Genomic DNA, 25,210 nt, shown 5'->3' with positions numbered 1-25,210 from the left:
GGTGATCGGATTGGTGAACGAGGTAAAGGGCTGGACAAGGGTGAACTAATTGGTGAACGAGATGAAGGAGACAGTTAGGGGGGAATAAGATTATTAAGGGATTGGACACGCTGGAGGCAGAAAGAATGTTCCCGCTGATGGGTGAGTCCAGAACTAGAGGCCACAGTTTAAGAATAAGGGGTCGGCTATTTCAAACTGAGATGCGGAAAAACTTTTTTCACCCAGAGAGTGGTGGATATGTGGAATGCTCTGCCCCAGAAGGCAGTGGAGGCCAAGTCTCTGGGTGCTTCCAAGAGAGTGTTAGATAGAGCTCTTATAGATAGCAGGGTCAAGGGATATGGGGAGAGTGCAGGAACGGGGTACTGATTGTGTATGATCTGCTATGATCACAGTGAATGGCGGTGCTGTCTAGAAGGGCCGAACGGTCTACTCCTGCACCTACTGTCTATCGTCTAATCTGGTGAAAGAGGTACAAGGGCTGGAAAAAGGGGTGATTTATTGGTGAAAGAGATAAAGGGCTGGGGGGGGGGGATCCGATCGGAGAGGACAGAAGAGCAAGGAAGAACAGAAAGTGGGAGGAGCACCAGGGAGAGGTAACGGGCAGGTAAGAAGACAAGCTGAGGCGGTGGGGGGGGGGGGGACAGGAAAGAGGAGTGGTGAGGGAGAGGAAGTAGGCAATTAACCGGTAGGAGGAATCGATGCTCATGCCACCAGGTTAGAGAAGGGTCCAGAGGAGGTTCACGAGAAGGATGCAGGGACTGAAAGGGTTAACGTATGAGGAGCGACTGGCGGCTCCGGGCCTGAACCCGCAAGTTAGAAGAAAGAGGTGCTGGTGGTGTGGGGTGGGGGTGGAGGACACTGATAGATTGGATGTGGAGAGAATGTTTCCTATAGTGGGGGAGTCTAGGACCAGAGGACACAGATAGAGTGGATGTGGAGGGGATATTTCCTACAGTGGGGGTGTCTGGGACCAGAGGACACAGATAGAGTGGATGTGGAGAGGATATTTCCTAGAGTGGGGGTGTCTGGGACCAGAGGACACAGATAGAGTGGATGTGGAGAGGATATTTCCTACAGTGGGGGTGTCTGGGACCAGAGGACACAGATAGAGTGGATGTGGAGAGGATATTTCCTAGAGTGGGGGTGTCTGGGACCAGAGGACACAGATAGAGTGGATGTGGAGAGGATGTTTCCTACAGTGGGGGAGTCTAGGACCAGAGGACACAGATAGAGTGGATGTGGAGAGGTTGTTTCCTGTAGTGGGGGAGTCTAGGACCAGAGGACACAGATAGAGTGGATGTGGAGAGGTTGTTTCCTGTAGTGGGGGAGTCTAGGACCAGAGGACACAGATAGAGTGGATGTGGAGATGATGTTTCCTGTAGTGGGGGAGTCTAGGACCAGAGGACACAGATAGAGTGGATGTGGAGAGGATGTTTCCTATAGTGGGGGAGTCTAGGACCAGAGGACACAGATAGAGTGGATGTGGAGAGGATGTTTCCTATAGTGGGGGAGTCTAGGACCAGAGGGCACAGATAGAGTGGATGTGGAGAGGATGTTTCCTACAGTGGAAAGTACTGTGTTCATGGCAAGATCTTTAACAGAGTCGCTGGAGCAGAGGGATCTTGCGATCCAGGTTCACAGCTCCTTGAAAGCGGCCACGCAGGTCGATGAGGCGGCTAAGGAGGCTTACGGGACGCTCGGTTTTGTTAGTCGAGGCTTTGAGTTCAAGAGTCAGCGGGTGATGTTGCAACTTAATTAAACTCTGGTCAGGCTACACCTGGAGAATTGTGGACAGTTCTGGCCGTCCCAGTACGGGAAGTATGTCGAGGCTTCGGAGAGGGGGCAGAAGAGATTCACCAGGACGCTGCCTGGTTTAGAGGGCATATGGTCTCACGAGAGGCTGGATAAACGTGGGTTGTTTTCGCTGGAGGCTGAGGGGAGATCTGAGAGCAGTTTACCGGATTATGAGAGGCATAGATAGAGTGGACAGGGGGGTATCAGTTTCCCAGGGTTGACATGTCTCTTACCAGAGGGCAGGCACTGAAAGTGACGGTGGGGGGTGATGTGAGGGGTAAGTTTTTTTTTACTCGGAGAGTGGTGGATGCCTGATCTGCCGGTAGAGGCAAATACATTAGGGGTTTTTAAGAGACATTTGGAGAGGCACGTGGAGATGAGGAAGGTGGAGGGATTGCTGTCGTTTTTGATTTGAGTTTCAGCTTGGGCGGTACGACATTGTGGGCCCAATGGCCTGTTCTTGATCTACGTTCTATGATCTATGACACGGGGAGGGGAGTACAAGATGGACTGAGGGAGGGTTTAACGGACAGTACACCGGTCAAAGACCCTCTTCTCCCTTCCTCCCCAACACCCCCACCCCCCGGCAGACTCTCTCCATGATGCCGATCCCGGCGAAGGCGGAAACAACGTTCCTGGTGACGGAGCCGCTGTGCCAGATCCCGGGATTCCCGCCGTCCTACGCCAGCGCGCAGCTCCCGCCGGGGACCTACGTGATCCCCGGCCGAGAGGAGGAGGCGGCCGAGGCCGAGAGGGAGGCGACCAGGAGGAGACTGAGAAACCTAGCGGTGGGTGGCCGAGGGATCCGCCGCGGGGCCGAGCCGATATCGGGGGTGGGGGGGGGCGGCTAGGGAAGGGACACTCCCCACCGTTCACAGTCCGTGTCCCACCCTCGTACCCCGAGGTCCCCCCGTCCCTCGACACTCCCCACCGTTCACGGTCCGTGTCCCACCCTCGTACGCCGAGGTCCCCCCGTCCATCGACACTCCCCACCGTTCTCAGTGTGTGTCCCACCCTCGTACCCCGAGGTCCCCCCGTCCCTCGACACTCCCCACCGTTCACTGTCCGTGTCCAACCCTCGTACGCCGAGGTCCCCCCGTCCCTCGACACTCCCCACCGTTCTCAGTGTGTGTCCCACCCTCGTACCCCGAGGTCCCCCCGTCCCTCGACACTCCCCACCGTTCACTGTCCGTGTCCAACCCTCGTACGCCGAGGTCCCCCCCCGTCCCTCGACACTCCCCACCGTTCACGGTGCGTGCCCTACCCTCGTACGCCGAGGTCCCCCCGTCCCTCGACACTCCCCACCGTTCACGGTCCGTGTCCCACCCTCGTACCCCGAGGTCCCCCCGTCCCTCGACACTCCCCGCCGTTCACCGTCCGTGTCCCACCCTCGTACCCCGAGGTCCCCCGGTCCCTCGACACTCCCCACCGTTCACAGTCCGTGTCCCACCCTCGTACCCCGAGGTCCCCCCGTCCCTCGACACTCCCCACTGTTCACGGTGCGTGTCCTACCCTCGTACCCCGAGGTCCCCCCGTCCCTCGACACTCCCCACCGTTCACAGTCCGTGTCCCACCCTCGTACCCCGAGGTCCCCCCGTCCCTCGACACTCCCCACCGTTCACGGTGCGTGTCCTACCCTCGTACGCCGAGGTCCCCCCGTCCCTCGACACTCCCCACCGTTCACGGTCCGTGTCCCACCCTCGTACCCCGAGGTCCCCCCGTCCCTCGACACTCCCCACCGTTCACAGTCCGTGTCCGACCCTCGTACGCCGAGGTCCCCCCGTCCCTCGACACTCCCCACCGTTCACGGTCCGTGTCCAACCCTCGTACCCCGAGGTCCTCCCGTCCCTCGACGCTCCCCACCGTTCACCGTCCGTGTCCCACCCTCGTACCCCGAGGTCCCCCCGTCCCTCGACACTCCCCACCGTTCACAGTCCGTGTCCCATCCTCGTACCCCGAGGTCCCCCCGTCCCTCGACACTCCCCGCCGTTCACGGTGCGTGTCCTACCCTCGTACGCCGAGGTCCCCCCGTCCCTCGACACTCCCCACCGTTCACGGTGCGTGTCCCACCCTCGTACGCCGAGGTCCCCCTGTACTGAATACATGGAAAATGGATGAATATGGGCAATTTGTGGACATAAGTTGTGTTCTCCATTTGAAAACTATTTTAGCTTATTCGGCACTACTTTGTAGCTGAACGTCCTGTTTACTGCCTGTACTCTTTGTTGCTATCTGTCCCCAGCTCTCACCCCCTCACACCCGCACCTTGCCCCCTCTAACTCCCTGTCTCTCTCTGTCCCCACACATTCCCCATCCCTGCACCTCCCTGCCCTCTCTTCCACCTTCTCCCTCTCACCCACACCCCCTCTTTCCCGCTTCATCTCTCTCTCTCCACACCTCCCTACTGTCCTCCCCTGTCCCTCACACTCCTCTCCCCCTCCCCCATCTCCGCCCGCTTCTCCTTCCGCCACTCCCTTCCCCCTCAAGCTCCCTCCTCCTCTCTCACCCCGTCCCCTTCAAATTCCCGCCACTCCTCTCTCCTCCCTCCCTCCCCTTCCTCTCACCCCTTCCCCCTCTCTTTCAGTACAGGAGAAGGGAGGTTCTACTGCAGTTGTACAGGGCCCTGGTGAGACCGCACCTAGAATATTGTGTGCAGTTTTGGTCCCCTAATCTGAGGAAAGACATTCTTGCCATAGAGGGAGTACAGAGAAGGTTCACCAGATTGATTTCTGGGATGTCAGGACTTTCATATGAAGAAAGACTGGATCGACTAGGCTTATACTCACTGGAATTTAGAAGATTGGGGGGGGGATCTTATTGAAACGTATAAAATTCTAAAGGGATTGAACAGGCTAGATGCAGGAAGATTGTTCCCGATGTTGGGGAAGTCCAGAACGAGGGGTCACAGTTTAAGGATAAAGGGGAAGCCTTTTAGGACCGAGATGAGGAGAAACTTCTTCACACTGAGCGTGGAGAATCTGTGGAATTCTCTGCTACAGGAAACAGTTGAGGCCAGTTCTTTGGCTATATTTAAGAGGGAGTTAGATATGGCCCTTGTGGCTAAAGGGATCAGGGGGTATGGAGAGAAAGCAGGTACAGGGTTCTGAGTTGGATGATCAGCCATGATCATACTGAATGGCGGTGCAGGCTCGAAGGGCCGAGTGGCCTACTCCTGCACCTATTTTCTATGTTTCTCTGTTTCTATGTTTCCCCCGCAGTTCGGGCAAATGGCCTCGGGGATCTCCAGCGCTCTGCTGGGTCTGCTGATCCTGTTCATCGCCCGCTGGCAGCTGGGTTACGCCATGTTGGTCGGCACTCCCTGGTGGACGGGCGTCATTGTGAGTGCGGCCCCCCCGCGGGCAGGGCCGGGTCAGCGAGGAGGGAGGCGGCCACGAGGGAGAGGAGTGGAGGGGGAGGCGACGGGCGATGGAGAGGGAGGGCTGAGGGAAACTAGGGGGAGAGGGGGCGGTGAGGAGGGTGTTGCACCTGCTCAGAATTGATCGCCTGACACGGTTTATTCAGTCCACAGTGGCCGGGATGTTAATCAAGGCTGTTCACAAGTGTCCAAACAAATCCACGGTGAGTTTGCAGTTCCCTGCCTCCGTATCCTTCCCCTCTCCCTCTCTCCCCTTCTCCGCCTCTATCTTTCTCTCCTTCGCCCTTCTCTCTCTCCCCTTCAGCCTTCTCTCTCTCTCTCTTCTTCCCACTCTCCCTCCACCCCTCTCTCTCCTCCCCTGCCTCTCTCTTTTCCCTCTCTCCTCCCCCTCTCCTCTTCTCTCTCCTTCCCCCCTCTCTCCTCCTCCAGTCTCTCTCCCCTCCCCTTTGCTCTCTCTCTCCTCCCCTTCTCACTCTCTCCTCCCCTCTCTCTTTTCCCTCTCTCCCCTCTCTCCTCTTCTCTCTCCTTCCCCCCTCTCTTCTCCTCCAGTCTCTCTCCCCTCCCCTTTGCTCTCTCTCTCCTCCCCTTCTCACTCTCTCCTCCCCTCTCTCTTTTCCCTCTCTCCTCCCCTCTCTCCCCCTCTCTCTCCTTCTCCCTTCTCCTCCTTCAGTCTCTTTCCCCTCCACTCTCTCTCTTCTCCTCCTTCTCCCTCTCTCCTCCCCTCTCTCCTCTCTCTCCTTCCCCCCTCCTCCTCCAGTCTCTCTCCCCTCCCCTTCGCTCTCTCTCTCCTCCCCTTCTCACTCTCTCCTCCCCTCTCTCTTTTCCCTCTCTCCTCCCCCCTCTCCCCCTCTCTCTCCTTCTCCCCTCTCCTCCTTCAGTCTCTTTCCCCTCCCCTTCGCTCTCTCTCTCCTCCTCCTCTGTCTCCTCCCCCTCTCCCTCCCCTCTCTCCCCTTCTCCCTCTCTCCCCTCTCTCTCCTTCCCTCTTCTCTCTCCTTCCACCTCTTTCTCTTCTTCCCCCACCCTCTCTCTCACTTCCCCTCTTTCTTCTCCCTTTCTTTATCCCCCATCGCGGTGTCTCTCACATTTCTCTTCCTCCTCTTTCTCTCTCACTCTCTCTCTCTCTTTCCCCTCCCTTTTCCCTGCGCTCCCTCTCCCGATTTCTTCATCTCTTCTCTACACCATCTCCCTCTGTCCACTCTTCTCTCTTCGCCCTCTCACGCTCCCCTTCTCTCCCTCTGATCCTTCCCGCCTCTCCTCCATTTTCACTCTCCGTGTCACTCCCCCATCTCTTTTCCACTTTCCTTCCATCTCTGGGATTACCAACCCGTTCCCCTTTCTCCCTTACCACTGTCCCTCTGTCCATCTCCTCGCCTCTCTCTCTCTCTCTCTCCTCCTCTCTCTCTCTCTCTCTCTCTCTCTCTCTCTCTCTCTCTCTCTCTCTCTCTCTCTCTCTTCTCTCTCTCTCTCTCTCTCTCTCTCTCTCTCTCTCTCTCTCTCTCTCTCTCTCTCTCTCTCTCTCTCTCTCTCTCTCTCTCTCTCTCACTCGCCCCTCTACATTCTGTCACGTACACACGACCCTGTGAATGGAACAGAATACAGCCGGAGCCCGGTGTTGCTGTTAACAAATCACTATTTTAATTGGAACTACCAAATATAGTAAGAAAGTAAACCAAGAGTTAGCAATATTATGCATATATAGAGGTAAAAATAAAGTTCTCAAACTCATTCAAGCTCAGTTGGCAGGAGTCACAGTCCAAAATGGAGGGTAACGGGGTAGTGTGGGTTTAGTACTATTTTTAAGGTTTATTTGGGTCGGCACAACATGGAGGGCTGAAGGGCCTGTACTGTGCTGTAGTGTTCTATTCAAAACAAGCCGCAGGGAAAACATTCATTGTCCATCAGATAACTCCACCTCCGTCACCATAGTAAACAAATCTTTCTCACCCTCCCCCCCACCTCCCTTCCAATTTCTCCCTCTCTCCCTGTTCCTATCTCCTCTTCCTTTCGACTTTCTGGCTCTCTCGCTCTCTCTCTCCCCCTCCTTCCCTCTCTCTCATTCCCCCCGTATCTTATCTCTCTCCCCCACTCTCTTTCTGCATCCCTCTCACCCTCTCTCGATCCTCCCTCTCTCCTCCCTTATCAATTCCTCTCCCACTCTCTCTCTGTGTCCCCTCCTCCCGCACCGTTTCCACACACACACTCTCTCTCTCCCCCCCTCGCTGCTTTCCCTGTTCAGTTGGTCTCCCTCTCCCGTCACTTCCACTGTCCCTTTCAAACTTATCTCTCTCGCTCCTTGTCTCTCCCCTTCCCTCTCTCTCTCTCCCTTTCTCTCTCTCTCTCCTCCTCTCCCCTCCTCTGCCTCTTCTCAATTTATCCTTTGCTCATTCCTCCCACACTCCCTCTCTCTCTCCCTTTCTCTCTCTCTCTCTCCTCCTCCCCCCCTCCTCTGCCTCTTCTCAATTTATCCTTTGCTCTTTCCTCCCACACTCCCTCTCTCCCTTTCTCTCTCTCTCTCTCCTCCTCCCCCCTCCTCTGCCTCTGCTCAATTTTTCCCTCTGTCTGTCCTCCCACACTCACTCTCTCTCTTTCTCTCTCTACGGCAGACCATCGCCTGCCTGGTTGCGAATGTGATCTGCGCTCTCGCCTGCACTCCCGCCGTCATCCTGTACTCGCTGAACGTCCGCATCTTCCCCTGCATCGGGTACTGCTACACCGGATGCCGGATGGTGAGTGTTCTGTCCGCCCCCCAAAGCACACACACACACACACACACACACACACACACACACACACACACACACACACACACACACACACACACACACACACACACACACTTGCTCTCCTCGCGGTAGCGCTCCCTCACTCCACGCAAAAGCCTCCTCGGAAGCCTCCCTCCTCTCTATTGTAGCGGCCCCTCTCTCCTCTCCTCCCCCCTCCCTTCCTCGACCACTTCCTCCGGCAGCTCCTTCCACAGACGGACCACCAGTATCCCTCTTAACCTTTCCTATCCGTGTCCCTGTCCGAGTGTCGTTAATGTACCTTCCTCGACCACTTCCTCCGGCAGCTCCTTCCACAGACGGTCCACCCGTATCCTTCTAAACCTTTCCTATCCGTGTCCCTGTCCCAGTGTCGTTAATGTACCTGCCTCGACCACTTCCTCCTGCAGCTCCTTCAACAGACGGACACACCCGTATCCCTCTAAACCTTTCCTATCCGTGTCCCTGTCCGAGTGCGTTAATGTACCTGCCTCGACCACTTCCTCCGGCAGCCTCTTCCACAGACGGACCCACCCGTATCCCTCTAAACCTTTCCTATCCGTGTCCCTGTCCGAGTGTCGTTAATGTACCTGCCTCGACCACTTCCTCCGACAGCTCCTTCCACAGACGGTCCACTCGTATCCCTCTAAACCTTTCCTATCCGTGTCCCTGTCCGAGTGTCGTTAATGTACCTGCCCCGACCACTTCCTCCGGCAGCTCCTTCCACAGACGGACAACTCGTATCCCTCTAAACCTTTCCTATCCGTGTCCCTGTCCGAGTGTCGTTAATGTACCTGCCTCGACCACTTCCTCCGGCAGCTCCTTCCACAGACGGACCACTCGTATCCCTCTAAACCTTTCCTATCCGTGTCCCTGTCCGAGTGTCGTTAATGTACCTGCCTCGACCACTACCTCCGGCAGCTCCTTCCACAGACGGACCACCCGTATCCCTCTAAACCTTTCCTATCCGTGTCCCTGTCCGAGTGTCGTTAAAGTACCTGCATCGACCACTTCCTCCTGCAGCTCCTTCAACAGACGGACCACCCGTATCCCTCTAAACCATTCCTATCCGTGTCCCTGTCCGAGTGTCGTTAATGTACCTGCCTCGACCACTTCCTCCGGCAGCTCCTTCCACAGACGGACCACACGTATCTATCTAAAACTTTCCTATCCGTTTCCCTGTCCGAGTGTCGTTAATGTACCTGCCTCGACCACTTCCTCCGGCAGCTCCTTCCACAGACGGACCACACGTATCCCTCTAAACCTTTCCTATCCGTGTCCCTGTCCGAGTGTCGTTAATGTACCTGCCTCGACCACTTCCTCCTGCAGCTCCTTCAACAGACGGACCCACCCGTATCCCTCTAAACCTTTCCTATCCGTGTCCCTGTCCGAGTGTCGTTAATGTACCTGCCTCGACCACTTCCTCCGGCAGCTCCTTCCACAGACGGACCACCCGTATCCCTCTATACCTTTCCTATCCGTGTCCCTGTCCGAGTGTCGTTAATGTACCTGCCTCGACCACTTCCTCCGGCAGCTCCTTCCACAGACGGACCACCCGTATCCCTCTAAACCTTTCCTATCCGTGTCCCTGTCCGAGTGTCGTTAATGTACCTGCCTCGACCACTTCCTCCTGCAGCTCCTTCAACAGACGGACCCACCCGTATCCCTCTAAACCTTTCCTATCCGTGTCCCTGTCCGAGTGTCGTTAATGTACCTGCCTCGACCACTTCCTCCGGCAGCTCCTTCCACAGACGGACCACTCGTATCCCTCTAAACCTTTCCTATCCGTGTCCCTGTCCAAGTGTCGTTAATGTACCTGCCTCGACCACTTCCTCCGGCAGCTCCTTCCACAGACGGACCACCCGTATCCCTCTATACCTTTCCTATCCGTGTCCCTGTCCGAGTGTCGTTAATGTACCTGCCTCGACCACTTCCTCTGGCAGCTCCTTCCACAGACAGACCACCCGTATCCCTCTAATCCTTTCCTATCCGTGTCCCTGTCCCAGTGTCTTTAATGTACCTGCCTCGACCACTTCCTCTGGCAGCTCCTTCCACAGACGGACCACCCGTATCCCTCTAAACCTTTCCTATCCGTGTCCCTGTCCGAGTGTCGTTAATGTACCTGCCTCGACCACTTCCTCCGGCAGCTCCTTCCACAGACGGACCACACGTATCCATCTAAAACTTTCCTATTCGTGTCCCTGTCCGAGTGTTGCTAATGTACCTGCCTCGACCACTTCCTCCGGCAGCTCCTTCCACAGACGGACCACACGTATCCATCTAAAACTTTCCTTTCCGTTTCCCTGTCCGAGTGTCGTTAATGTACCTGCCTCGACCACTTCCTCCGGCAGCTCCTTCCACAGACGGACCACCCGTATCCCTCTAAACCTTTCCTATCCGTGTCCCTGTCCAAGTGTCGTTAATGTACCTGCCTCGACCACTTCCTCCTGCAGCTCCTTCCACAGACGGACCACCCGTATCCCTCTATACCTTTCCTATCCGTGTCCCTGTCCGAGTGTCGTTAATGTACCTGCCTCGACCACTTCCTCTGGCAGCTCCTTCCACAGACGGACCACCCGTATCCATCTAAACCTTTCCTATCCGTGTCCCTGTTCCAGTGTCTTTAATGTACCTGCCTCGACCACTTCCTCTGGCAGCTCCTTCCACAGACGGACCACCCGTATCCCTCTAAACCTTTCCTATCCGTGTCCCTGTCCGAGTGTCGTTAATGTACCTGCCTCGACCACTTCCTCCGGCAGCTCCTTCCACAGACGGACCACCCGTATCCCTCTATACCTTTCCTATCCGTGTCCCTGTCCGAGTGTCGTTAATGTACCTGCCTCGACCACTTCCTCCGGCAGCTCCTTCCACAGCCGGACCACCCGTATCCCTCTAAACCTTTCCTATCCGTGTCCCTGTCCGAGTGTCGTTAACGTACCCGCCTCGACCACTTCCTCCGGCAGCTCCTTCCACAGACGGACCACCCGTATCCCTCTATACCTTTCCTATCCGTGTCCCTGTCCGAGTGTCGTTAATGTACCTGCCTCGACCACTTCCTCCGGCAGCTCCTTCCACAGACGGACCACCCGTATCCCTCTAAACCTTTCCTATCCGTGTCCCTGTCCGAGTGTCGTTAATGTACCTGCCTCGACCACTTCCTCCTGCAGCTCCTTCAACAGACGGACCCACCCGTATCCCTCTAAACCTTTCCTATCCGTGTCCCTGTCCGAGTGTCGTTAATGTACCTGCCTCGACCACTTCCTCCGGCAGCTCCTTCCACAGACGGACCACTCGTATCCCTCTAAACCTTTCCTATCCGTGTCCCTGTCCAAGTGTCGTTAATGTACCTGCCTCGACCACTTCCTCCGGCAGCTCCTTCCACAGACGGACCACCCGTATCCCTCTATACCTTTCCTATCCGTGTCCCTGTCCGAGTGTCGTTAATGTACCTGCCTCGACCACTTCCTCTGGCAGCTCCTTCCACAGACAGACCACCCGTATCCCTCTAATCCTTTCCTATCCGTGTCCCTGTCCCAGTGTCTTTAATGTACCTGCCTCGACCACTTCCTCTGGCAGCTCCTTCCACAGACGGACCACCCGTATCCCTCTAAACCTTTCCTATCCGTGTCCCTGTCCGAGTGTCGTTAATGTACCTGCCTCGACCACTTCCTCCGGCAGCTCCTTCCACAGACGGACCACACGTATCCATCTAAAACTTTCCTATTCGTGTCCCTGTCCGAGTGTTGCTAATGTACCTGCCTCGACCACTTCCTCCGGCAGCTCCTTCCACAGACGGACCACACGTATCCATCTAAAACTTTCCTTTCCGTTTCCCTGTCCGAGTGTCGTTAATGTACCTGCCTCGACCACTTCCTCCGGCAGCTCCTTCCACAGACGGACCACCCGTATCCCTCTAAACCTTTCCTATCCGTGTCCCTGTCCAAGTGTCGTTAATGTACCTGCCTCGACCACTTCCTCCTGCAGCTCCTTCCACAGACGGACCACCCGTATCCCTCTATACCTTTCCTATCCGTGTCCCTGTCCGAGTGTCGTTAATGTACCTGCCTCGACCACTTCCTCTGGCAGCTCCTTCCACAGACGGACCACCCGTATCCATCTAAACCTTTCCTATCCGTGTCCCTGTTCCAGTGTCTTTAATGTACCTGCCTCGACCACTTCCTCTGGCAGCTCCTTCCACAGACGGACCACCCGTATCCCTCTAAACCTTTCCTATCCGTGTCCCTGTCCGAGTGTCGTTAATGTACCTGCCTCGACCACTTCCTCCGGCAGCTCCTTCCACAGACGGACCACCCGTATCCCTCTATACCTTTCCTATCCGTGTCCCTGTCCGAGTGTCGTTAATGTACCTGCCTCGACCACTTCCTCCGGCAGCTCCTTCCACAGCCGGACCACCCGTATCCCTCTAAACCTTTCCTATCCGTGTCCCTGTCCGAGTGTCGTTAACGTACCCGCCTCGACCACTTCCTCCGGCAGCTCCTTCCACAGACGGACCCACCCGTATCCCTCTAAACCTTTCCTATCCGTGTCCCTGTCCGAGTGCGTTAATGTACCTGCCTCGACCACTTCCTCCGGCAGCCTCTTCCACAGACGGACCCACCCGTATCCCTCTAAACCTTTCCTATCCGTGTCCCTGTCCGAGTGTCGTTAATGTACCTGCCTCGACCACTTCCTCCGGCAGCTCCTTCCACAGACGGTCCACCCGTATCCCTCTAAACCTTTCCTATCCGTGTCCCTGTCCGAGTGTCGTTAATGTACCTGCCCCGACCACTTCCTCCGGCAGCTCCTTCCACAGACGGACCACTCGTATCCCTCTAAACCTTTCCTATCCGTGTCCCTGTCCGAGTGTCGTTAATGTACCTGCCTCGACCACTTCCTCCGGCAGCTCCTTCAACAGACGGACCACCCGTATCCCTCTAAACCTTTCCTATCCGTGTCCCTGTCCGAGTGTCGTTAAAGTACCTGCATCGACCACTTCCTCCTGCAGCTCCTTCAACAGACGGACCACCCGTATCCCTCTAAACCATTCCTATCCGTGTCCCTGTCCGAGTGTCGTTAATGTACCTGCCTCGACCACTTCCTCCGGCAGCTCCTTCCACAGACGGACCACACGTATCCATCTAAAACTTTCCTATCCGTTTCCCTGTCCGAGGGTCGTTAATGTACCTGCCTCGACCACTTCCTCCGGCAGCTCCTTCCACAGACGGACCACCCGTATCCCTCTAAACCTTTCCTATCCGTGTCCCTGTCCGAGTGTCGTTAATGTACCTGCCTCGACCACTTCCTCCTGCAGCTCCTTCAACAGACGGACCCACCCGTATCCCTCTAAACCTTTCCTATCCGTGTCCCTGTCCGAGTGTCGTTAATGTACCTGCCTCGACCACTTCCTCCGGCAGCTCCTTCCACAGACGGACAACCCGTATCCCTCTAAACCTTTCCTATCCGTGTCCCTGTCCAAGTGTCGTTAATGTACCTGCCTCGACCACTTCCTCCGGCAGCTCCTTCCACAGACGGACCACCCGTATCCGTCTAAACCTTTCCTATCCGTGTCCCTGTCCAAGTGTCGTTAATGTACCTGCCTCGACCACTTCCTCCGGCAGCTCCTTCCACAGACGGACCACCCGTATCCCTCTATACCTTTCCTATCCGTGTCCCTGTCCGAGTGTCGTTAATGTACCTGCCTCGACCACTTCCTCCTGCAGCTCCTTCAACAGACGGACCCACCCGTATCCCTCTAAACCTTTCCTATCCGTGTCCCTGTCCGAGTGTCGTTAATGTACCTGCCTCGACCACTTCCTCCAGCAGCTCCTTCCACAGACGGACCACCCGTATCCCTCTAAACCTTTCCTATCCGTGTGCCTGTCCAAGTGTCGTTAATGTACCTGCCTCGACCACTTCCTCCGGCAGCTCCTTCCACAGACGGACCACACGTATCCCTCTATACCTTTCCTATCCGTGTCCCTGTCCGAGTGTCGTTAATGTACCTGCCTCGACCACTTCCTCTGGCAGCTCCTTCCACAGACGGACCACCCGTATCCCTCTAATCCTTTCCTATCCGTGTCCCTGTCCCAGTGTCTTTAATGTACCTGCCTCGACCACTTCCTCTGGCAGCTCCTTCCACAGACGGACCACCCGTATCCCTCTAAACCTTTCCTATCCGTGTCCCTGTCCGAGTGTCGTTAATGTACCTGCCTCGACCACTTCCTCCGGCAGCTCCTTCAAAACTTTCCTATTCGTGTCCCTGTCCGAGTGTTGCTAATGTACCTGCCTCGACCACTTCCTCCGGCAGCTCCTTCCACAGACGGACCCACCCGTATCCCTCTAAACCTTTCCTATCCGTTTCCCTGTCCGAGTGTCGTTAATGTACCTGCCTCGACCACTTCCTCCGGCAGCTCCTTCCACAGACGGACCCACCCGTATCCCTCTAAACCTTTCCTATCCGTGTCCCTGTCCAAGTGTCGTTAATGTACCTGCCTCGACCACTTCCTCCGGCAGCTCCTTCCACAGACGGACCACCCGTATCCCTCTATACCTTTCCTATCCGTGTCCCTGTCCGAGTGTCGTTAATGTACCTCCCTCGACCACTTCCTCTGGCAGCTCCTTCCACAGACGGACCACCCGTATCCCTCTAAACCTTTCCTATCCGTGTCCCTGTCCCAGTGTCTTTAATGTACCTGCCTCGACCACTTCCTCTGGCAGCTCCGTCCACAGACGGACCACCCGTATCCCTCTAAACCTTTCCTATCCGTGTCCCTGTCCGAGTGTCGTTAATGTACCTGCCTCGAACACTTCCTCCGGCAGCTCCTTCCACAGACGGACCACCCGTATCCCTCTATACCTTTCCTATCCGTGTCCCTGTCCGAGTGTCGTTAATGTTCCTGCCTCGACCACTTCCTCTGGCAGCTCCTTCCACAGACGGACCACCAGTATCCCTCTAAACCTTTCCTATCCGTGTCCCTGTCCGAGTGTCGTTAATGTACCTGCCTCGACCACTTCCTCCGGCAGCTCCTTCCACAGCCTGACCACCCGTATCCCTCTAAACCTTTCCTATCCGTGTCCCTGTCCGAGTGTCGTTAATGTACCCGCCTCGACCACTTCCTCCGGCAGCTCCTTCCACAGACGGACCACCCATATCCCTCTTAACCTTTCCTATCCGTGTCCCTGTCCGAGTGTCGTTAATGTACCTGCCTCGACCACTTCCTCCGGCAGCTCCTTCCACAGACGGTCCACCCGTATCCTTCTAAAGCTTTCCTATCCGTGTCCCTGTCCCAGTGTCGTTAATGTACCTGCCTCGACCACTTCCTCCTGCAGCTCCTTCAACAGACGGACCCACCCGTATCCCTCTAAACCTTTCCTATCCGTGTCCCTGTCCGAGTGCGTTAATGTACCTGCCTCGACCACTTCCTCCAGCAGCCTCTTCCACAGACGGACCCACCCGTATCCCTCTAAACCTTTCCTATCCGTGTCCCTGTCCGAGTGTCGTTAATGTACCTGCCTCGACCACTTCCTCCGGCAGCTCCTTCCACAGACGTTCCACCCGTATCCCTCTAAACCTTTCCTATCCGTGTCCCTGTCCGAGTGTCGTTAATGTACCTGCCCCGACCACTTCCTCCGGCAGCTCCTTCCACAGACGGACCACTCGTATCCCTCTAAACCTTTCCTATCCGTGTCCCTGTCCGAGTGTCGTTAATGTACCTGCCTCGACCACTTCCTCCGGCAGCTCCTTCCACAGACGGACCACCCGTATCCCTCTAAACCTTTCCTATCCGTGTCCCTGTCCGAGTGTCGTTAATGTACCTGCCTCGACCACTTCCTCCGGCAGCTCCTTCCACAGACAGTCCACCCGTATCCCTCTAAACCTTTCCTATCCGTGTCCCTGTCCGAGTGTCGTTAATGTACCTGCCCCGACCACTTCCTCTGGCAGCTCCTTCCACAGACGGTCCACCCGTATCCCTCCAGACCTTTCCTATCCGTGTCCCTGTCCGAGTGTCGTTAATGTACCTGCCCCGACCACTTCCTCTGGCAGTTCCTTCCACAGACGGACCACCCTCTGTGTGAAAAATTTTCCCATCGGGTCCCCTATTAAATCTCTAAAACCTGTGCCCTATGATTCAAGATTCCCCCCTACGCTCCAGGGAATGAAGTCCCTACCTGCCCGACCTCTCTCCATAACTCAGCCCCTCGAGTCCCGGCGACACCCTCGTAAATCCCTGTGAGCTCCCGCCTCCGGTACACGGTGCCCTGTCCGACAATGGCGGGCATGCCAAACGCCGCCTTCACCGCCCCGTCTGCCTGTGACCCGACTTCTAGGGAACCATAAATCTAGGAAAATCTAGGAATCTAGGAATAATGGTACATAGTTCCCTGAAGGTGGAATCTCATGTGGATAGGGTGGTGAAGAATGCTTTTGGTAGGCTGGCCTTTATAAATCAGAGCATTGAGTATAGGAGTTGGGATGTAATGTTAAAATTGTACAAGGCATTGGTGAGGCCAGAATTTGGAGTATTGTGTACAGTTCCGGTCACCGAATTATAGGAAAGATGTCAACAAAATAGAGAGAGTACAGAGGAGATTTACTAGAATGTCACCTGGGTTTCATCACCTAAGTTACAGGGAAAGGCTGAACAAGTTAGGTCTTTATTCTTTGGAGCGTAGAAGGTTGAGGGGGGACTTGATAGAGATATTTAAAATTATAGGGGGGTAGAGTTGACGTGGATTGGCTTTTTCCATTGAGAGTAGGGGAGATTCAGACAAGAGGACATGAGTTGAGAGTTAAGGGGCAAAAGTTTAGGGGCAACACGAGATGGAATTTCTTTACTCAGAGAGTGGTAGCTGCTTCCAGTAAAAGTGGTAGAGGCAGGTTCGATTTTGTCATTAAAAAAATGGACAGGAAAGGAATAGAGGGATATGGATTGAGTGTAGGTCGGTGGGACTAGGTGAGAGTAAGCGTTCGGCACGGACTAGAAGAGCCGAGATGTCCTGTTTCCATGCATTAATTGTTATATGGTTATAAACCAAAACTTGGTGTGTTCCGTGAATCGAAGGCTAAAGTTCTCCGTCTCTCACCCCTCTCCCTCTTTCACCCCTCTCCACCTCTCACCCTGTCCACGTCTCACTCTCTCTGTCTCTGCCCCTCTCTGTTTTCCACCTTTCTCTGCCTTCCCTGTCCGACCTCTCTCATCTCCTGCCTCTCACCTCCCTCTCCCCCATCTGACTCTCATGTCTCTCCCTCGATCAACTGTCCTCTGCCACCTCTCTTCTTTCTCCCCCTTCCCTACCCCCATCTCTCTCCCACTCACCCCCTCTCTTCCTCACCCATTGCCCCCCTTCTCTTCCTCCCCGTCTGGGTCTCTCCACCTCCGCCTACCCCAATACCCACTCTCCCTCACCCCTCTCCCATCCCCGGTCATTTCCACCCATGCCCCTCCCTCCCTCTCTCTCTCTCCTCTCTGTCTCTCACCCCATTTCGCTTTGTCTCCCCCCCTCCCCACCCTCCACTCCTCTCTTTCCGTCTGGCTCTCTCCCCCCTCCCATGCTCCCTCCGCTCTGTCCCTCCGCCAAACACCGAATCTCGCAGAGGTTTGTCAGCGGGATCACGGTGATCTTGCTGGTCAACTGCCTGGTCTCGCTGGTGATGTCCGTCCTCACGGCCATCGCCAACTGCAGGGACCTCGAGTGCTGCGCCGCACAGCCTCCGGTGGTGAGTGGGATCTTCCTGTGCACGGGGGGGGGCGGCGAGGGATGGGGCATGGGGACAAGAGATGGGGGAGGTGAACAGCGTGGGGAGGGAACAAGAGAGTGGAGGGGTAGAGAGAGATGGGGGCAGAAAAGGAATAAAAGGGTGGGGAGAGGGGTGGAAAGAGGAGGATGGGTGGAGGGGGTGGAGACAGGAGGATAGGGTGGGGAGAGGGGAGGAGAGGAGGATAGGGTGGAGAGAGGATGATGGGGTGGGGAGAGGAGGATAGGGTGGAGGGGTGGAGAGAGGATAGGGTGGGAAGGGTGGAGAGAGGAGGATAGGGTGGAGAGGGGTGGAGAGAGGAGGATAGGGTGGAGAGGGGTGGAGAGAGGATGATGGGGTGGGGAGAGGAGGATAGGGTGGAGAGGGGTGGAGAGAGGATGATGGGGTGGGGAGAGGAGGATAGGGTGGGAAGAGGGGTGGAGAGAGGAGGATAGGGTGGAAGGGGTGGAGAGAGGAGGATAGAGTGGGAAGAGGGGAGGAGGATAGGGTGAAGAGGGGTGGAGAGAGGATAGGGTGGGGCGAGGAGGATAGGGTGAGGAGAGAGAGGTGGGGGAAGAGATGGAGAGAGAAGAGGGGACAGAGGGGACTGAGAGGGTCTCATCTCCTCTCCTCACTTTATCTTTCTTCCCTCATCGATCTGACCCCTCCCTCTCCCCCACCCTGCAGAAAATGGTGGTGATCCACGCCAACCAGCCCGCACCGCCAGACCTCGCCTCCGTCTTCTCCGGCAAGCCGGCGCCCACTCCTGCCTTTGACGGGCCCCAGTGACGACACGTCCCCCTACTCTACGGGACAGCCTGAAGGATTCGGGCCGAACGATCTGAGGCTCAGCCCGAAAGAAAAGTCAAAGCAGGACTTTCGAGACTGAGGAGGGGAGGGGAGGGTAACGGTGCTAGCCTCTTCCCGTAGTCATATTCCTCCCCCGTGGGAACCCCGCAGTTCCATCTCCCTTGTTACGAGCCGCCCTCTCCCACCCTCGGCTCCCGTCACTCCTGAAACACTCCGCTCTCTGTCCCCTCGCTCTCCCCTCTATCACCGCCCATTTCACCCTGGCTGGTGGCCATTTTGTGATGGTTACCATTGACAACCGCTCTCCCCGCATCATAGAATGGGGCAAACCCTTTTCCTCACCTTCCACTCACTTCCCTCCCTGTTTATTCAATCTCAACTCCTCATCCCTCCTCTCCTTCCCCTCGGTGCCCGCTCTCACATCTCTCCATTTAACCTTCTGCCGACTGCCATTGTGTGACAGTCAGACCCTCCTTCCCACTCCCTCACACTCACCATCTTGTCACCCTCCTTCCCATCCCATCACTCGCAAACCCCTTCCCTACCTCCCCTCGCTCTCCTCTCCCCGCCATCTCGACGCTCTGCATCGTATGCTGGTTGGGGCTGCCATGTTGCGATGCCAATCTTCACCAATTTCGCTCCCCCACCCAATCCCTTCTCCCCCGTCCGTTGAGTGAGTCGCTTCCCTCTCCCTCGTTGAGACAATGAACTCCCCGACCCATCAGCCCTGACCGCGTCCCCGACCCCCGCTCCCCCTTTCTCCTTCCGACGCCCCACTTTTTTGCTGCTCGTCTTATTTGTGAAGGGAATGTCACCACCCATTCATCCCCCACTATTGAAAACGTCACTCCCCCACACCCCACATCCTGTCCAATCAGACCACTCCCTCCCGTCCCATCACTTCCCCTCTCTCCCCGTCCCATCACTCCCGCTCCCTTCCAGTCGTTTCACTCCTCCTCACCCTGTCGTTGTCTTCTCCACGTCGGCCACCAGTTTGTGACAGGAACTTTCGCCCCTCCCCTTTTCGTCCCTTATTGAGTCAGTGACTTCGCCACGCTCAACGTCTCCTCAGACCACTCCTCGTCCCGTAACTCCTCTTCCTCCCAAACCCCTCACCCCTCCTCCCCAAAACCCACATGTATATGTGTATGTGCGAATATCTGAGATATATACATTAGTTTATTCAATGACAACATTATTAGAATTAGAACATATATACAATATGGAAGACGATATAAAACACAAATTAAAATACTGTTATAACAATCAATAACACACTCGATCCCGGGATTGTATCCATGGGCACCGCATGTTCCTTCGCCATCGATTCTGAGTGTGACAGTGGCCATTGTAAGTCAGTGTCTCACTCCATCCCTGGCGGCCACATTAACCAAGGATTCGACCATTTTAAATCAGCGCGTCCCTCCCTCTCTTGTGCTCACTTCTACCAAAGCCATCACTCCCTCACCAGCGGCCATTTCAAGTGAAGCGTCGGACATCCCACCTCTCCCGGAAGTTCCGGGATTCTCCCGCATATTGACAGCGGCTCCCTGACGCCCGCAAATTACATACAAGATCCCGCAAATCGGTTTTTTTTTTTAGAACGAGAGAGAGAGAATTGAATACTCTGCCATGGCAGAGTAAAAAAATATAAAACGTACTTCACCCCAGACTACACTAAAGTGTTCCCCTGCCTAATTAGGGGTCAGGAATAATGACAGTGTTGCTCGCTGCACTGTCTGCAACATTGTGTTTTCTATTGCCCATGGGGGGTTAAATCACTGTTGAGGTGAGTTTAACGGGTGTCATTCGTTCATTAGCATAGCTAACGTTATTTAAACTAGCTGGCTGGCCGCGAAGGAGCTGCTCTATTGCAGACATCCCACCTCTCCCGGGAGTTCCGGGAGTCTCCCGCAAATTGATGGTGTCTGCTTCCCTGAAATGAGATTTTGCAGGGTGGGATTAATTGAGTGATGAAATGGTGCAGACGGAGCTTCACTGAGTGTTTGGCATTGCAAGTGTGTGATGGGACGGTGTGGAGGGAAATTCACTCTGTGTCTGACCCCGGGAGTGTGTGATGGGACGGTGCGGAGGGAGATTCACTCTGTGTCTGACCCCGGGAGTGTGTGATGGGACGGTGCGGAGGGAGATTCACTCTGTGTCTGACCCCGGGAGTGTGTGATGGGACGGTGTGGAGGGAGATTCACTCTGTGTCTGACCCCGGGAGTGTGTGATGGGACGGTGTGGAGGGACATTAACTCTGTGTCTGACCCCGGGAGTGTGTGATGGGACGGTGTAGAGGGAGATTCACTCTGTGTCTGATCCCGGGAGTGTGTGATGGGACGGTGTGGAGGGAGATTCACTCTGTGTCTGACCCCGGGAGTGTGTGATGGAACGGTGCGGAGGGAGATTCACTCTGTGTCTGACCCCGGGAGTGTGTGATGGGACGGTGAGGAGGGAGATTCACTCTGTGTCTGACCCCGGGAGTGTGTGATGCGACGGTGTGGAGGGAAATTCACTCTGTGTCTGACCCCGGGAGTGTGTGATGGGACGGTGTGGAGGGAGATTCACTACGTGTCTGACCCCGGGAGTGTGTGACGGGACGGTGCTGAGGGAGATTCACTCTGTGTCTGACACCGGGAGTGTGTGATGGGTCGGTGTGGAGGGACATTCACTCTGTGTCTGACCCCGGGAGTGTGTGATGGGTCGGTGTGGAGGGACATTCACTCTGTGTCTGACCCCGGGAGTGTGTGATGGGACGGTGTGGAGGGAAATTCACTCTGTGTCTGACCCCGGGAGTGTGTGATGAGACGGTGTGGAGGGAGAGTCACTCTGTGTCTGACCCCGGGTGTGTGTGACGGGACGGTGTGGAGGGAGATTCACTCTGTGTCTGGTCCCGGGTGTGTGTGACGGGACGGTGTGGAGGGAGATTCACTCTGTGTCTGACCCCGGGAGAGTGTAATGGGACGGTGTGGAGGGAGATTCACTCTGTGTCTGACCCCGGGAGAGTGTAATGGGACGGTGTGGAGGGAGATTCACTCTGTGTCTGGTCCCGGGTGTGAGTAAATTTACAAATGTAAATTAAACAATGTGTGAGCTGCTGACGTGAGGGAATAAATAAGCTGCTCCCGACTCACTCACAGTCACACACAATTAACTGACCGGCGACAACGAGTGACCGGTTGAATAATCAGTCCCGTTTCTCACCGTCACTCTGCATCGGGGAACCGATGATTATAAAATCACACTTCAGGGCCGTGTCCGGGATCGCTGCAGATCCAGGGTCACTGCCGAGGGATTTGTCCATTTAACATCATTATATCGGCCAGGCTGCCGAATGCACCGTCCTCAGCAAAGGGGGCAAAAGGATTCTCTCCCGGGATCATCCCCCCCACCCCGGGACACCGGTGTCCCAGACTGAGCCCCGGACCCCCGGGCTCTTCCTGTCCGGGTAATTCCACGGGGTGTCACGTGGGGAGTCTCCAACACGCACATCCGGCGGAAGCTGCCCCGCCGGACAACAGACGGAAACACGTCACTGCGGGACCGCTGCGAGCGACGCACACAGCGCGGGGCCCGAGCCGGTTCCGTTAAAACCGTTGGGAATCAGCCCCGGCGCGCGGCAGTTAAAGGTAAGGGCGGGAGTTAAAGGGGAGGGCGGGGAGTCGGCCAAATGTCCCCATCCCGCGGGCGGGGATGTTCACACGGTCACTCTCAGTCCGGGTCTGGGTTCCTCCAGAGATCTCAGTTCCTTCCCCCCGGTCCAACTGAACCGATTCCCCCACAGCCTGAAACAGATGGGAGAATAAAGATGAAATAAACAGATTACACAACAGTGTCAGTAACAGGGGACCGGGGTAAATGTTTCAACAACACTCACAGACAAATATCACCAGAAAACCCGCGGATCCGCTGATATTTCATCACATTGAACATTAACACAAACACTCACCCGATCCACTCCAGACTCGGGTGGGTCAGTATGAGGCGGCGGAGAGCGGGGACAGATCCGTCTGTCAGAGAGTTTGATCCCAGGTCCAGCTCCCTCAGTGATGGGTTTGTACTGAGAGCGGAGGCGAGATCCTCGGCACCAGAATCTGTGAGACCGACATTGATCAGCCTGGAGATGAGAGAGAGTGAGGGTGAAGGACACAGAGAGACAGGAGACGGTACAAATCCCCAGTGTTTATCAGTAACACAATTACTGATCACATTAATGTTCAGTGTCAGACACCCAGTGACTGTAAACACAATCTCCCACAGTCTGGTACTTACCACAGTTTCTGTATTTTACACTCCGGGCTCCTCAGACCCGCAGACACCAGTTTCACTCCTGAATCTCCCAGTTTATTCTCACTCAGGTCCAGCACCGTCAGTGATGTGTTTGTACTGAGAGCGGAGACGAGATCCTCGACACCAGAATCTGTGAGACCGACATTGACCAGCCTGGAGATGAGAGAGAGTGAGGGTGAAGGACACAGAGAGACAGGAGACGGTACAAATCCCCAGTGTTTATCAGTAACACAATTACTGATTATTTTCCTCAGCACGACTGCGCAAGTCGGCCAGTGAGAAGAGCGAGAAGAGTTTAAAAGGAAGACAGATTTACAGAGCGAGCGTCAGAGGAGCGGGAGACAGGACAGAGTAGGAAGGCTTTGGCTCAACAGGGCTTCGGCGATAAAGGGTCGAGGCGAGGTAGGTTATCTGTTTACAATACAGACAGAGAGTATGTGTGTGAGGCTGGTTTTCTGTGCTCGGTGTCAGATGTGGGAGATCCTGGAGACTCCCAGCCTCCTGGACGGCAACATCTGTGCCCGGTGTGTCGAGCTGCAGCTCCTTAGGGACCGAGTTAGGGAACTGGAGATGCAGCTCGATGACCTTCGTCTGGTCAGGGAGAGCGAGGAGGTGATAGAGGGGAGTTACAGGCAGGTGGTCACACCGGGGTCACGGGAGACTGAAGAAGTGGGTGACAGTCAGGAGAAGGAAGGGCAAGAAGCAGGTACTAGAGAGTACCCCTGTGGCTATTCCCCTTGACGATAAGTACCCCTGTTCGAGTACTGCCGGAGGGGGCTGGCCTATGGGGTTGGGGAGCATTAGTGTCAGTGCCTCTGGCACAGAGTCTGGCCCTGTGGCTCAGGAGGGCAGGAAAAGGAAGAGGAAGGCAGCAGAGATAGGGGACTCTGTAGTCAGGGGGTCAGACAGATGATTCTGTGGTGGCAGGAAGGAAACTCGGATGGTAGTTTGTCTCCCAGGTGCCAGGGTCTGGGATGTTTCTGATCACGTCCAAGATATCCTGCAGTGAGAGAGAGAACAGCCAGAGGTCGTGGTACATATTGGTACCAGTGACATAGGAAAAGGGAAGAGGTCCTGAAAGTAGACTACAGGGAGTTAGGAAGGAAGTTGAGAAGCAGGACCTCAGAGGTAGTGATCTTGGAATTACTGCCTGTGCCACGTGACAGTGAGAATAAGATTAGGATGAGGTGGAGGATAAACGCATTGACTGAGGGATTGGAGCAGGAGGCAGGGATTCAGATTTCTGGATCATTGGGACCTCTTTTGGGGCAGGAGTGACCTGCACAAAAAGGATGGGTTGCACTTGAATTCCTGGGGGGCCAATATCCTGGCAGGAAGATTTGCTAAGGCTACTGGGGAGAGTTTAAACAAGAATTGCTGGGGGGAGGGAACCAAATTGATGTGATGGAGGAGAGGGAGGTTGGCTCACAAATAGAGAGAATTTGGAGACAGTGTGAAAGGGAGGATACGCGGGTGATAGAGAAGGAGGCACTCAGTCCGATGGTTTGAGATGTGTCTATTTTAATGCAAGGAGTATGATGAATAAAACGGATGAGCTTAGAGCGTGGATCAGCTCTCGGAGATATGATGTGGTGGCCATTACAGAGACTAGGATGGTGCAGGGGCAGGAATGGTTACTTCGAGTGCCAGAATTTAATTGTTTCAGAAAGGACAGGGAGGGAGGCAAAAGAGGTGGGGACGTGGCACTGTTGATCAGAGATAGTGTCATGGCTACAGAAAAGGAGGACACTACGGCATCTCTGGGTGGAAGTTAGGAACAGGAAGGGGTCAATAACACTACTGGGTGTTTTGTATAGACCACCCAACAGTAACAGGGACATCGAGGAGCAGATAGGGAGACAGATTCTGGAAAGGAGTTTTAATAACAGGGTTGTTGAGGTGTGAGATTTTAATTTCCCAAATATTGATTGGTATCTCCCTAGAGTGAGGGGTTTAGATGGAGTGGAGTTTGTTAGGTGTGTTCAGGAAGGTTTTCTGACACAATATGTAGATAAGCCTACAAGAGGAGAGGTTGTACTTGATCTGCTATTGGGAAATGAACCTGGTCAGGTGTCAGGTCTCTCAGTGGGAGAGCATTTTGGAGATAGTGATCACAATTTTGTCTCTTTTACCACACCTTTAGAGAGGTATGGGTCAGTTAAGTTCGGGAAACCTTTAATTGGAGTAAGGGGAACTATGGGGCTATCAGGTTGGAACTTGTAAGCATGAATTGGAAACAGATGTTGTCAGAGAATAGTACCGAAGCAATGTAGAAAATGTTCAAGCGATATTTACACGGGGTTCTGAGAAGGTGCGTTCCAATGAGACATGGAAAGGATGGTAGGGGACAAGATCTGTGATGTACAAAGGCTGTTGTAAATCTAGTCAAGAAGAAAAGAAGAGCTTACAAAAGGTTCAAAAACGAGGTAGTGATATGAATCT

General features: G+C 55.1%; 1 protein-coding gene across 1 annotated transcript; it reads left to right on the top strand.

Moving 5' to 3' along the window:
* Nucleotides 1-1,582: 1,582 nt before the first annotated feature.
* LOC140722619 (uncharacterized) lies at nt 1,583-18,808 on the top strand. The gene is made up of 7 exons (XM_073037323.1): nt 1,583-1,738; nt 2,385-2,582; nt 5,013-5,132; nt 5,317-5,373; nt 7,774-7,896; nt 17,525-17,647; nt 18,353-18,808. The coding sequence occupies exons 1-7, from the start codon at nt 1,583-1,585 to the stop codon at nt 18,452-18,454; spliced, it is 879 nt and encodes a 292-aa protein (XP_072893424.1). The 3' UTR covers nt 18,455-18,808.
* The last annotated feature ends 6,402 nt before the right edge of the window (nt 18,809-25,210 follow it).

Source organism: Hemitrygon akajei, unplaced genomic scaffold, assembly GCF_048418815.1.
Source record: "Hemitrygon akajei unplaced genomic scaffold, sHemAka1.3 Scf000082, whole genome shotgun sequence".
In the NCBI taxonomy this organism is placed as follows: Eukaryota; Metazoa; Chordata; class Chondrichthyes; order Myliobatiformes; family Dasyatidae; genus Hemitrygon; species Hemitrygon akajei.
Note: the sequence above shows the minus strand (reverse complement) of the source record. Positions and strands in the feature narration are given on the sequence as shown.